We start from the raw sequence: 14,789 nt of genomic DNA, 5'->3' as shown, positions 1-14,789 counted from the left end.
AAGTTTGACTGTATCACCCGACAGAGACATATAATGTCCTATAATATGTATAATATGTCTCTGGTATAACACACATTTGATATTATGGTCCACGAAAATTAATGGATTAGTAGTTATACAAAATCTTGTTTCTCAGTGATTATTTTTGCACAGAAAATGTCCTCAGAAAAGTTGAAGTTTGTTGTTTATAGAAAAAGATGAAATCACATGATTAAAAACCGTCAAGATATCAAGTAATGAAAAAAGCATACATACACATTGATCGTGTGAATGTTGAAAACTGACCAACATAACTTGCTGAAAAATTCCTGGAAATAAATATTTTAATGATATGAGTTGGCTAACTGAATATTTCACTTTATTTAGGAAGAAAATAAGTCAAGGCGAAGTACCGAAGAGGCTTGATAGAATAAAGAGTGTTGCCCAATAACAAAACAAGAATGGGCCTAGCACATGATGATGTCAAACTGAGAGTCTCAGTGGAGACTTACTACTAGTAGTCTCAGTGTCAACGCAAAGTTCACTGTATTTTGGTCCAGTTTAGTTTATGTGAGAATTCGAACATGAAATAACCGTTTCTGTCCCTACCACCTATCCACCCCTTAAGTTTCATACCGGCTGAAAACTGTTCAGGTAACAAATTGAAAACTTGGATAAAACAGAAAGTTCTGTCACAATAATATGCGTGCAATCATTTACACAATTTACAAATTAAGATAAACTCTAACCAAAGGCAATGGAAGATATACTGAAGTGTTTTAACTCGATCTAAATCTCAATATATCGAGTTTTCTATGCACTCCTTTACGTAAAGGGGAATTCGAACTTGTCTGAATTTTGGAGTAGACTAGGGGCTCTAATGTAACTGAAAATGTTTAAGACAGACTGCAGGATTTGTCCCAGCTTCAACTCTTATTTTCATAAATAGATAAAAACAATCTACATGATCTACATTTTTTGTAATTATTTGACATGTTTGAATGGTCATGCAATCTTCAGCTGCGACAAATTTAATAAAAAACGAACTTTTAGAGTCATTTCTGAACTTTGTTTTGATTCCAATCCAAAAAATAGACTTTGCTATTCTGTGGATTCATTATTTTCTTTGGATACCAATTTCCTGGATTTCATGGGTACAGGTAAAACCTCGAAATTATTTGTTCAACCATAACATATTTTCAATAAACATGATAAAGGTTTATCAAATTATGAAGATTTTTGTTAAAAACCATGAAATCAAATATCCATGAAAAATGGTACCCACGAAAACAAGTGAATCCACAGTATACATGGTATATATGGACCACAATTTGGTATTCAACCTTTGGTTTCTTTTTCTATCCTTTTTTATAAGTACAAAATGTACTAAAACTTTAACTTTTATTCTGTGGGTTGTGTTGGTGGTAGAATAGTATTAATGGAACAATTGAGTTTTTCAAGAAAAAAATAATACATTTTGATTCACCATTTACGTGACAGGAAACCAAACAGGAAACCAATCTTTATTTTCTTTATTTTGCAAAATATATTTCAAAAAACATAAATGAACACCATTACTGGTGTTACTTGCTTCATATATTTAAAATCTATTTTCAATGTTAAATTAAAAAAAAAAATCAATGCGACAGGAAACCATAGGAAAGCAAAAGCATTTTTTTAGTTTTATTTTATTGCAAAATCTGCTTAAAATAATCTGAACAGTATACTTTTTCTTAAAATCCTTCTTAAATGTATCAGTATTATAAAACTCCTAAATATGTGCTTGTTTTGAAAACAATTAGTACAATTTATTCAGAAATTTCCATATTTTCCTCATTGATACAGGATACCATAATCGTTGTATCTTGATGTTTTAGCCAAAACAATGTATTTATATTTGATTTTGAAATTCCAGTTATATACAATTTATTCCAAATCATTGGCAATGGAAAATTCTTTAAATCCAGTAAAGAAAAAATCTTTTAACTTGGAATTAAAATCTTTAAAATAGGCACCATGTGATATTTGTGACCTGCACACCATCTACATGGTTTCTACATTTTAACCTACTTTAGTGGGCTAAAATCAATAAAGCACTTCCTTTCAAGTCATGCATGGTAAAAGTTCACCTCTCCTTTGACAAGTTTATTGCGTTTCTGAAAAGTGTTTGCAGAACATGAATAAAAAAATTAATTAAAAATTGTGACAAAGATACCAACTTTGTACATTCCAAGTGTAACGGTATATTAACATGTATTTTTTATTAAATTATCTTTATTCACCTTAAATATCCAGTAATATTTACTGCTAAAGCAAAATCAATCCAACGAGCATCGGTACAATGATAAGAGACGTAATTTCGATTCAATTTTCCAAGGACCCTTTACATCGTTATCAGGAAACGAAGTGTGTTAACAACATCTGTCAAATCTGAAATCGATTTTGTCAAGTCATTGGGCATTTATTTTCACACATTAGATCGTAAGTAACGTTATGCACATAGGAAAAATAATAGACCCCCAGCGCAATCTCTTTGAAAATTGTATTTTCCTTTTTAAAACAAGACAAAACAAGTCTACAGATTATGTTTGCTAACATCCCGTTGGAAACAAAAATAATGTTTAGGCCTAGTATTTCGTATATCCAGGTGGAAGGGCGTGATCACATGTTAGTCACATGTTTTACGTATGACCGGAAATGATTAGAACTTAACGACAAAAACAATTTTAATAAATAACTGGACTTCTGTTTCGTGTGAAATGTAATGCATAACGATAACGTCATTTTCTAACTTAATTATTACGAAGAACACAACAAGAATGTAAATCATCTCTGATTTACCTGTTTGAACATCTCGCGAGAGTTCATATTTGCATATTGTTATAAAGAATTTGATTACAACAAAGCAGATTACGATGGTTGTCAGTAAAGTTTGAGAACAATCTCAATAAAATATTATTTACCCATCCGAAATAAATAAAATAAGTATGTAACAAATTGCATGATTTACTGATTAAGTGTACAAAATTTTATTTCAGTACCTGTTAGAGTAATTGTATTTTCATCAATTCAAAAATCATAAGCAACTCTCACCAGGAGCCCCAAAACAAATATTTCCGACGTTCTGACAACTACGATAACTTTCTAACTTTTCTAAACGTAGTCTCCTTTCAAAGCAACTCATTTTCTACATCTTTTTACTCAAATATTTTTTCAACCTGTTCTGTTTTCATTTTTAAGATTATGTTCATTAATTCCTGTCTTAGTACAGATAAATCGTCACACCTTTGTCTACGGAGAAAAGTTTAATATGCGGGAATACCGCAAAATCCATTGGCGCTAAGTCAGAGCTATACGGAGGATGTTTCAGACATTCGAATCCAAATAAATCAATTTCTAGACTAGTTTTTAAAGAAGTGTGGGCCAGTGCATTGTCTTGCTATGTTTCTCAGACTGTTTTGAGAACTTGTGTGTTTCTGTTGGCGTTTTTCCGATGTCTACACAAAACTTGATAGCTGTCCACTGCTCCACCTTTTCAAAATTTCAGTAAACGTCCGTTTTTTCAGTGATGCTGATTTTGGATTCAATGCTTCAAACTGGGATTTTGCTGCGATTTCAAAATTTTGACCATTCAAATTTATCAGGTGTAACGTCTAGATTATTGCCGATGTCACAATGCAAGTGTCATGTATTTTTGGCGGATTTTGAAACTAAAAATAACAGAAATATGAAAACACCAGCCTGCATGTTGTGTGATTTTTTCGCCGTGCTCCGAATCCCTATTACTAATATTTATATGAAGTAAGTGTTATTATTTCGCATTAAAAATTGGACAAATATTGATATAACCGAACTAGGATATAGTACAGGATTACAAATATGCAAAAAGAATTCCCCTGAAACACTATATTTAAGCAGACTGTAGTTTGTCCACGAACTTTACGAACAGCCCTCGTACATCATCTAAAATTTGCGTTACGAAATCGTAAAACTAAAGTAACGCCAGTGTTCTTACACCTGCTACAGAAATACTTATAGTTCTACACATCTGGGATTACATTGGGATCCCAATGGATCCCGTTTTCGTTTTCTCTTGGGAAAACATCAAAACATGAAAACACGTGAAATAAAAAGGCCTAAAACGTTGCACGAAAATAACCCTTTACCACCCTTTTACATGGTTATGTCAAACAAAATTAAGACAACAAACTGACAATTGTTAAATTGATTATAATTATATTAGAGTGACAGTAGTATTCAAAGCGAAGAAAAAAAAGGCTACAAATATCGACAGTTAACTCATTATTAATGTTCAAGAGTAATTATAAAAAGAACACAAACAACAATAAGGTTGCATATTAAAAGAAATACAAGTTATACAGATGTTCTCAATAAAAAGACAATCATTAATATACTTTATGGTGATTTGTATAATGACTTGTAGACTGCCATATAACTGTCATAAAAATATACTAGGAAAAGAAAGTGGTCTTTCTTTGAATAGAAAATAGTGAAAAATAGTTTTGAATCAGACTTTTTTCTTTTTTCATGTACAAAAAATGTAATTTACACATCACAAGAATTCTCTTATTATGTTTATAAAATTGATTTTAATTTGGTAGAGTGAATTGTCCTTTGCAACTTTTTCATGTTGAAAAAAGTACAGATAGTAGAGGGGGAGGAAAGGGGGGTACCCTTCTCCCTTCTCCCACCCCTCTTCTCCTTTCTCCTACCCCCATTCTCCTTTCTCCCATTAGAATAAAACATCACCTTTTGAGATATTTTTTCTTGAAATATTAGATCATTTTTTAAAATAGCACAAAAATAAGAGAAATTTTATTTTTTCTCCTTTCTCCAACTTTTTCTCCATTTTCCCAGCCTTCCTCTCCTTTCTCCTTTCTCCTTTCTCCTACCCCCCTTCTCCCTGTCTCCCTTACCCCTGTTCTCCCCCTCATAGTAGTTACTTTGAAAAATTTGGTTATGATTAAAATTGGGTTTTTGGTATAGATTGCAGTAATCATCACAAAACTACTTTCAAACTACTTTAATTACATTAAACACTAACAGAATTGATAAGTCTTTGTGTTGTGAAAAAATATAACTTTCAAAATATTCTGTATTCTGTATGTTTATGTACCGGTATCTAAAAATAGACAAAAAATTACCTTGAAATGTCTTGTGCAAATGAATAAGTGAACGAAACTTTTTTATAATAAGTTTGTTTCCCGTATTTGTCATCATTTCCTAAGATGTGTTACCTAATAGAAAAATTAAAAATGGACTTGTCCAACTGTGGAAGACTTCAAGTTAAAGTACTAAATATAAACAAATCATTAGGAATTTTCTATTTCATAGATACATTGTAAAAAAAAATAATTGTTCAATTAGAAAAAAAAAAAAACGGGAACGCATTACAACTGATGAACCTCAATATCCTTGTTTTTCCAGTGGATGAGTCTATTATGTTTGTAACACAAAAGTGTATACTTACTTTCGTATGACGTGCTTGCAATTTTCTTTATTAGTTTTCGTGCTTGAAAATCATTTTCACCAAATTTCATGGAATTGATAAAGAGCTAAAAGAATGAAGGGGATCTGTTTTTTTTCCATAGTTTGTTGAATGACAATTCAATTTCATCTTCATGGTCTTTGTAAGTGGACACAACATCCCTTTTAGGAATTATTAGACAAATGCGATGTTTATCATTTTTATGACAGCTGAGCAATAATACTTCATAGAACTGAAATTTTTGAAATGATTACAAAATAGCATACCAAGCATATTGGTAGAAAGGTGATAGTTTTTTTGCATATTTTTCTGTCTTGAAAGAACTTTTTTTTCTTTTTTTTTCAGACCATCCAACCCCATTTTTCATGGGGAAAATCTGTAAACCAACAAAATAAAAAACCCTGACCTTATAGATTATTGTTAATTATAAAACACTGACAATGGCACATGCACCCCAAGTTTTTGACAATGATTTTTTTATCTCAAGTAAATAGCATGAAATGAAAAATTATCACAAAAATAGCGATGATTATAATTATTTGTGATTTTAATTTGCAGAGATTTATTTCATTGAGTAACATTTATGTTCAGCATTGACATATATCTGACGTCATATCACTTTATAATCCTGTAATGTTTACAACATGCATAACATTAATTTCATAAACAGTTTTACATTCAAGTTTTACATAAATTAATAAAATGAAAATATATAACTCCTAACAACTTCATTTCAAAGTCAGTATTAAAAATAAGTTTTGATTTATTAGACAGATATTTATACAATTCAAATTCAAAGTCAGTATTTAAAATAAGTTTTGAATTATTAGACAGATACATGTATTATACATACAATTCAAATTTAAAACATCATGCTTCAACTTAAAAGGTCTATTTCTAATAGTTTAAATGTTGTTTGTGTCAAGTGCCCCTCAAGTTATCAAATAGTTGTTTTTTTATTAACTCAGTATTGTCATTGAAAAATATGAATACAATATTAGATAAAAATATTTGATATGAGGGTATGGATGGGGTCCTAATTTCTGGCCTTGCCGTCATAAAACTTTCGAGTCAGTTTTTTGAACTCTTACTAAAAAATCAACGAATCAAATTGCTGGATTTCATGTTTCGAGCATGATATTTATGCTCCGAGCACTGAGCAAAGTTTTATGCCTTCAAGGCCTGAAATCATGAAAATTAATGCTTTTTCTGTAGTAAGATTATTTCAGTAGCTGTACATCATCACATTACATTTCTGTAATCAGTATTTTATTACTTGATTATTTTATTTTCCACTGTTATTCCTTAAGTTATACTTTGCACACCTTTTATCTTTTTATATATTTTTCACCTTTTCTCTATTTATTATTGAATTTGATCATTATTTTCTATTCTGTAGGGGCATTAGTGGACAAGTGGTCTAAGTAGTCCTACTACTGTAATCACTAGCCGTTCAATGAGGTTGTGAGTTCAAACCCTGTTTGTGCACCTTGACTCCAATTTAAATTTACTGTTGAAGGTGGGTGGTTTTCTCCAGCTTCCACCACCCATAAAAAGTGCCTGCCACAAAATAGCCCAAAAGGGGTGTTAGAACACCAACAATCAATCAATCTGTTCTGTTAACCCCATCAAGATCCCCAAGTGTCACAAATACAGGTACATGTGCTCCAAGTTTAAAAAGTAAAATCAATAAATTTAATGTCAATCATCCAGTTGTTAAGGTGTAACATTACAATTGAAAAATCACCTGTGAAAAACACTTAATTATTTTAATTTATACTTTTAAATAACATAATTATACATGAATGAACATTACAAACATATAATAATCTTCTAATTGTATTTAACAATTAGATTACAATGAAAAAAACAAATCCACTAAAAGTTTTAAAACAATAGGCTTAGTCTGGAAGAGTTATCTATGCATGTACTTATGAGGCCAAATACAATAGAATATGCGGTTCTAGTAACATCTAAAAAAAGGTTTAGGTAGGGATTTTTTGTAATTTTATGTTTTTTCTTGTATTGAGTCTAAGGAAGCAACATTCTGACTTTAACAGTGCTTAATGCAAAATGATTAAAAAATCTTAAGGGTAGACTTGTATCACGACTAAAAAGGAGGGTAGCCTGTACATGTAGGTAGGGTAACTGGAACCACAAATTTGTTTTCATTATGCCTTAGAAAATGTTTTAAAACTTCCATATTTTAACCAGACCATTGCATACACTTGATTTCAAAATTTAAAGTTAATATCGCAAGTTGTTACAAAGATATATATGGACGTTTAAAAGTACATAAAATATAATGGAGAAATCTAACTTTGTACCTGGAAAGGTTGAAATCATTAATATATCACTACCATATCATTTACAGTAGGTATATACATATTATGAAAACATTTATAAAACTTAAGAAGTGGTTGAAAAATTGCACAGATTTGCACAAATAGTAACACAAATAGATGAGTGAATTTAATGAGATATCCACATTGATTTTACCATTATGAGAAAAGCATTTGCTTATTGACACGAAATAAAATAAAATTATAGTTCACTAAAAACAGCTTGCAGTGAAATTTTCATGACAGAATTTTTGTATTTGGGAACAATAGACGGCCGCAATAGACATTATCATGATTATTACTTATCACTATTTAGGAATCTGTGAAGACATTTGGTATTAGAATTAACGAATTTGCAACACTTGATTAATTGAACTATTGATGTCATGCAAAAATCACTTTGCCTAAATGGTATCAGACAATTTCAAGTTGCATATAATTTAAGAACCTTTGTTATGTCCAGTTATTGAGGGAATGGGGACAAGGTCTATACTATCAAATGATGTCATTTCACAACTTTACAGCATTTCGCACATTTAGTCCATTTCTGCTTTTCCAAGAGTATATCGCCTTACTTTAAAGTGAAGTCTCTCTACTTGAAAAAATAAAGATTTAATTAACTAGTGTAATTCAAAATTCACTATCCAAATGAGTAGATCATGAATTGAAAAGAATTTTGTTGTGGGTTATTGAAGGTCATGACCGTTTAATAGATAATAATTTTTTAATGTTTTTTAAGGGGGGGGGGGGGGGGGGTGCTTAAATGTTTCAGAAATGTTTTTATCTCTATCCTTTTGTCAAAATAAAATAAGAAGTTTTAAAATAAGGCAGGTTCAATTAAATTGTTTTATTTTATAATTTTATAATGCTCTCTTGAAAACAACATGACATTTTCCAGACACAATACTGGAATGTTAACCTCCCCCTTTTTTTTCTAAGATTTTGTCCTTAACTACAGCAGATTTATACATTATAGATTCAACTTAAATTCTAACTTATTATAAGTTCAATTTATAAGAAACTATAAAGTTTTGTATGAAAAAAAACAAGAATTGACGTAGACTTGAAACTTTAAACCATATGACATTCACACTATCATGTATACCATACCTATCAATACACTAAATAAAAGAAAAGCACAATATGATTTGCATTCTTTTTAGTTTAAATAACTGTTAAATCAATAATGGATTATTTACCCATGCTGAGCGTACATGATACAAGGTAAAATTTGATCCAATCTTAACATTTAAAAGACATGTTTTAAATCCCTGATTATATTAAGGCATTTTTAATCTCTTAATTCTTTCTTAAATCTACTTTATAATTTATTGACAATATATAAGTTCTTTTCAAATCAGTTTATGTATTTTATTGACAATATACCTGTATATAATTAGTTTAGCGGTTCAACGAGTATGACCATTAATATATTGATTTTAGCCTTGTACTACTTATAGAACTTAAAACCCAGTTTGCATGACAATGGTCCTGATCCTGGTAACCATGGCCTGCAGACGACACACAACAAGTTCCCGTACTACCTGAATCACATGGTCCAATTACATCTGTGAAGTAGGTCTGGTATACAGGATATATTCTCATTTGGAGTGGAATAAATTGGAAAGGACATTACAGTATTATTTTTTTATAGTGAGTGAGGACTGCTAAAACTGCCACCATGTCGGCGGCAGATTTAGATTTACACGATGCACGTGTGGAATTCATGGCAGACTATGTCATCAAAACATTAAAAATTAAACCAGACAAATTTCAAAAGATGTACAGTTTGGAAGATACCAGACAAATGTTCATGGATTTCTTTGAAAAGTCAGATTGTCAGTCTATAGTTATTGGTCAGCCTACTGGTAGTTTAGTTGCCACATTAGAATGGCCCACGAAACCAAAAGCCAAAGCTTGCTATTTCGTCAAGATGACAGGAAACAATATCAACAAAGACACCAATATGAGGACGGCTTTGATGTATGGTGATCTCTCATATGCTCCCCTCGATCAACTTTCCGCATTTGTAGATGAGGTATAGATTTTTATTTCAATATATTCACATTTTCCCACAAAATTATGTTTTCTTTAAATTTATGGTTTATGCTGTTTCCAATCTATCATTGTCAATAGGATCTTGTAAAATTATAGATCTTCACATAGGAGCTAGTTCAATTTGGATTAATAAAACTGCTATGTGTGCATATATATATACATGTGCTGACTATGCAGTTTGGACTTTGCTCAAGCTGGAACAGTTGCCTTCTGTGTCATTTGGTTAATTGTGGAGATTTGTCTTTTTTGCTATCAAACATGTACCACATCATCTTTTTATATGTAAACGACTCAATTCTTATAAATGAAAGTAGAATCTTTTGTTATTAGTTTGTGTCTCCAACAGGCGCGGATCCAGAGGGGGAGTTCAGGGGGTTGGAACCCCCCCTTTTTTTGGACGATCAATGCATTTGAATGGGGACATGTAATAAGAACCCCCCCCCCCCACCCCCCCCCCCCCCCCCCCCCCCACCCCGTTTTTAAAATGGCTGGATCCGCCCCTGCTCCAACATGGTCAAATCTGACCAGCAACTTTAAGGGAATTTGATGAACAATTACCTTGGGACTTGAAGTCTCATCTAAAAGTCCTTGTAAATGTTATTTAAATGTTTAATTTTTTCAAAAGTAACTTTCCAACCTCAGCAAATTTTTGTAAATCGACCTTGTGACCTTTAGTGGGTACCCTACAAGAGCCCCCATAATATTAAAGGAATTTGATATGATTTTATTAGTGTTGGAATCAATGGCTTCAGATGGCAATTAGATAATCAATATGTGAACCTATCTAATTGGCTCTAATGTCATATTTTTTTAATAAATCGACATTTGATTTCCTGGTAGAGAAAATGTACTTCTATACATGAAAAAAGACCATATAAATTTGATTACCCTAAAATTACCAATATTATTAAATGAAATATTTAATATGTAGTTAAATGATACTTTTACTTTCCATGGTTATCTTTCAAGAGGATCTAGATAGGTGTGGGATAGTTCATTTCTATATCATTTTTTTAAAAGCCTTTTTTCTCAATACTTTTTCAATTCTTTATTTTGAAGCACCCCGTCACAATAATCTTCTGTTCTATATAAGGTTTACCCATTTTTCCCTAATCTATTTTGTCCACTTTTTTCTTCTGTAAACCTCAACTACATCCTCAATAATGCAATAGTTCATTTTTCTTCTAGGAAACTACTTAATAAGTCAAGCTAATTGGTCAAAATCAATATCAAACAATTGTTTTATTAACTTGACCTTGTACAAGGAGAACCGCAATAGGTAGATATCTTCATGTTACAATCTCCATACAAAATAATATCGGGATATTATATGAGAAAGTAGTGAATTATTAAGAACTTCTAGTCTCGTAGCATATAGTGTGATCCTTCTAATCCATGAAAGTAACACGGAACTAAATCTAATTTGTATTGGATAATAAACGTCCCATACATGAATAATTAAAGCATGGATAAAAGTTATAAGTAAAAGGTAAAAGATCCCGAGTAAAAGATAGAAAGACTTTAGGGATTCATGAGTTGGCATAAGATATCGAATAAAATTATATCCCAATATACAATAAAGTTTTAAGGAAATAAACTGAGGTTCATTTTCTTTCCAAGAACATGAAGAAAGGGTGATAATAAAAACTATGAATATTCTACTTAACATTTAATCTACCCTTCTTTTTATCTTCTTTTTAATATTTTTTTATGTTTAAATACTTAATTGGTAAACAGTGACTTATTCTTTTATGTCAAAAAAGGATTCCTGACACTCCTTTTGAACAAAATAATTAAAGTACAGCATAAACCTTATAAAGAAACAACAAACGTCATGACTGTATTAAAGATTGGCATTGTTAGGAGTGTATTTCAAGTGATGCACTATTTCTCTGTTTTCAATATCTAAATCTCAAATATTTAAATCCCCTGGCTCGTTTGTTATTTCAAAATTTGATCAATTGAAAATATTGTAACTCATTCAACAAATGTTCAATACAGTGACAGAATCTACATGTATAATAGACTCTACAATGACTTGTCTCTTTGATGTGTGACAGTTGATTCTCCTTAAAGAAACATTCCATTGCATACCTTAGAAACCTTGTCTTACATGTAGCCCTTCACATGGTCCTTTGATATAATCAATTTCTTTTATTAAGGGGAGGGGAGGGTATATTTCTACCAGTGTTTGTGGGTTTTTTTTCAATTTTATAAAAGAGAAGAAGAATCCTTTTTCTGTCATGAGACTGAAATTTACATATTTAAGAGTTCATATTTTTTTATTTATCTTGAAATTAAAGGTTAACGTTTTGGTCTTTTATTAACATTACAAGAAATTCAATATTGAACACCTCAGCAAAAAGATATTTTGCTGGTAATTAATCAATTTCTTACAGTGTAAGAAATAATTATTCATCAATGGCATTGATTGAGATATCTTTGGTATCACATAACTTTAAACTGGTAACCATATAATTATATAATGAAAGTTACATAACTTGTATTTGGTCGTCAAGTTTTTAACTGTAATAAATAAAAAGTTTATTCATAAACATGATGTAATATAAATTGATTTACTTTTCAATGCCCCCCTTGGAAGGGTATTAAGTTCATTTACCTAAATTTGCTTTCTTTTCTTTACATTCAGATTTTTTCAACATAATTCACTGAGGCTCTAACAAGTTTGAAACAAGTTTAGTTTGATTTTTGAACATTGATGATTATAGAACCAAATTACATTTATTATTAAACACTTTAAGTTGTAATTTGACTTATAAATATAAAATTGAATGCATATCAAACAATTAGTTGGGTTTCATTAAAAAGATAACACACAAAACATATTTAACATGAGTAGAGTGAATACAGCCTATTAAAAATGACAATATCTTTTGCAATTATAACATAAGGTCAGGTGTTATTTAACAAAGACCTAACCATCGTGTAATTTTTTGGCCTTCACATGTTTTTCTAGCTTAGCAACCTCTGATCTGTTAAAAATTGTTATCTGGAATTTTTGTGAAAAAATGCTTTTTCAATGAATTTAAATTATTTTATTTACCACTAAAAACTTACTAGAAAATTGATAACAAAATACAGTTTTAAGTGTATGAAAAAAATAGGAAAACAATTGTATTTAAATGGATTTTATTTAAAACATATTATATATTCACATGAACATGATCAAAAGACTATTCAAACTTTGCTTTGACATATATTTTAAATGTGTCATTCCTTAGATGTACCTTTGATTAAATGGAGAATAGCCAAACTAAGATCTCTATTTGATAGTAATGGTATCATTTAAAAACCAAAGACATCTAGAGGTCAAACTATGGTACTCAACAAAAGATAAGCTGACTTGGAATGCTCTTACACACATGACAAATACCAGAACATGTTTAAATCGCACTGTATCTAAAAAACCAAGGGGACAAGAAATTTTTCTAGCCTTTTTAAGTTTGGAAATGAAATCCAAGCTAACTAGAATAGGGATCAATTATTTAATTCATGTCCTTCTCTTTAATGTTTATTTTTGTACCAGATTTGCTTAAAGGTTTTTACAAATTTGTTTTAGTGATATCCTGGTACCATAATTACTTTTTACAATTTGGTTGATTTACACATATATTTGTCATTCATGAGTTCATGCCCCTTTGTGTTTGAAATTACAAAGAAATATATCGGTTTACACATCATTTATTTCTATTAAGTCATCTTCATTCTATGGAAATAGTGTTCACCCAGATAAAAAGGAAGTTTCATGATGGATGTGCATTTTAAGGCTGCCTTTTTTTACATTGATTTAATTTGATCTCCAATTTATATTTATTAAAGTAGAAAAAGAAATCTAAGTACTAGAATGCATTTTAATTTATATTTTGATTAATTATTACTATATGCTTTTCGTGTATAATTTTTTGGGGTGATTTTGGTGAAATTAAATGTATTTCTGATGAATTGGTGTGCACAAATTAAGTCAATTTTCCAGTATTTCCAAAAAAAACCCAAACATTCTCAACAGGCTAGAAATATTTAAATGTCATTAATTAGGTCTTTCTTTATTTATTTTAAAAAATGAAACAAAATAAACAAAGTTTATTTAATCAACCAAATAGACCTATGTTAAATACAGGTTGCTATTCAATTAAATTGCAATTTACACAATAAAACTGTCATATTTGCTTATGGCATTATTTGTTACCTTTTGTCCTTTTTTTAACCTTAATTTGTTTTCTGTTTGGATCATTGGTGTTATTTTAACTGTTTTACAGTTCATTTAAGGTTATGTTAGGTAAAGAAGGTAAACATGCATATACAAGTGTATAATCCTGTGGTGTTTATTCTAAGGTTTTATTGTATACTTCTAATGAAGCTGCATTGGTATTCACAGAAAAATATGTCTAAATAAAATTATACCAGGAACTTTATGAATATTAATACACTGCAAAATATACAATAACATAGACTTTTGATGTTTACCCCTGACCTAAATGTCCTTTTATTTTCACAGAAAACAACAAATTTTTAAAGTATTAAAATAAGATTCAGATTTTAAAGTTTTGTACATGATAATATGCCATAGTTAATTTCTAATAATTACATTAGATGTATGTTTCATTATAATACGTTATTCTGATTGGCTAATTGCACACCACATGTTATTCCGTAAGCAGTTGCATGAGACAATAACATTTCATTCATGATGACACGAGGTCCCACAATAAAGTGCACAGGTGAATTTAAAAATCTCACTTCATGAAAATCGTGTTTTTATAATCCTAGCTAAAAAATGTAATTATAAGTATTGAATGCTTCTTTTTGTAACTTTATAGGGTTGTAAAAGCGTTGACCGTGCATACATTTTTAGAATGAAGCGCGGAATTCATACAAAATGT

General features: G+C 30.3%; 1 protein-coding gene across 1 annotated transcript in view; it reads left to right on the top strand.

Moving 5' to 3' along the window:
• The first annotated feature begins 590 nt into the window (after positions 1 to 590).
• LOC134695214 (dynein beta chain, ciliary-like) overlaps positions 591 to 14,789 on the top strand; it is a 76,374-nt gene continuing 62,175 nt past the window's right edge. Inside the window, exons 1-2 of the mRNA XM_063556426.1 lie at positions 591 to 633; positions 9,291 to 9,868. Coding sequence (XP_063412496.1) covers positions 9,512 to 9,868 — 357 coding nt within the window. The 5' untranslated portion in view covers positions 591 to 633; positions 9,291 to 9,511. The remainder of the gene's footprint in view (positions 634 to 9,290; positions 9,869 to 14,789) is intronic.

This window comes from Mytilus trossulus, chromosome 13, assembly GCF_036588685.1.
Source record: "Mytilus trossulus isolate FHL-02 chromosome 13, PNRI_Mtr1.1.1.hap1, whole genome shotgun sequence".
Lineage (NCBI taxonomy): Eukaryota > Metazoa > Mollusca > Bivalvia > Mytilida > Mytilidae > Mytilus > Mytilus trossulus.
Note: the sequence above shows the minus strand (reverse complement) of the source record. Positions and strands in the feature narration are given on the sequence as shown.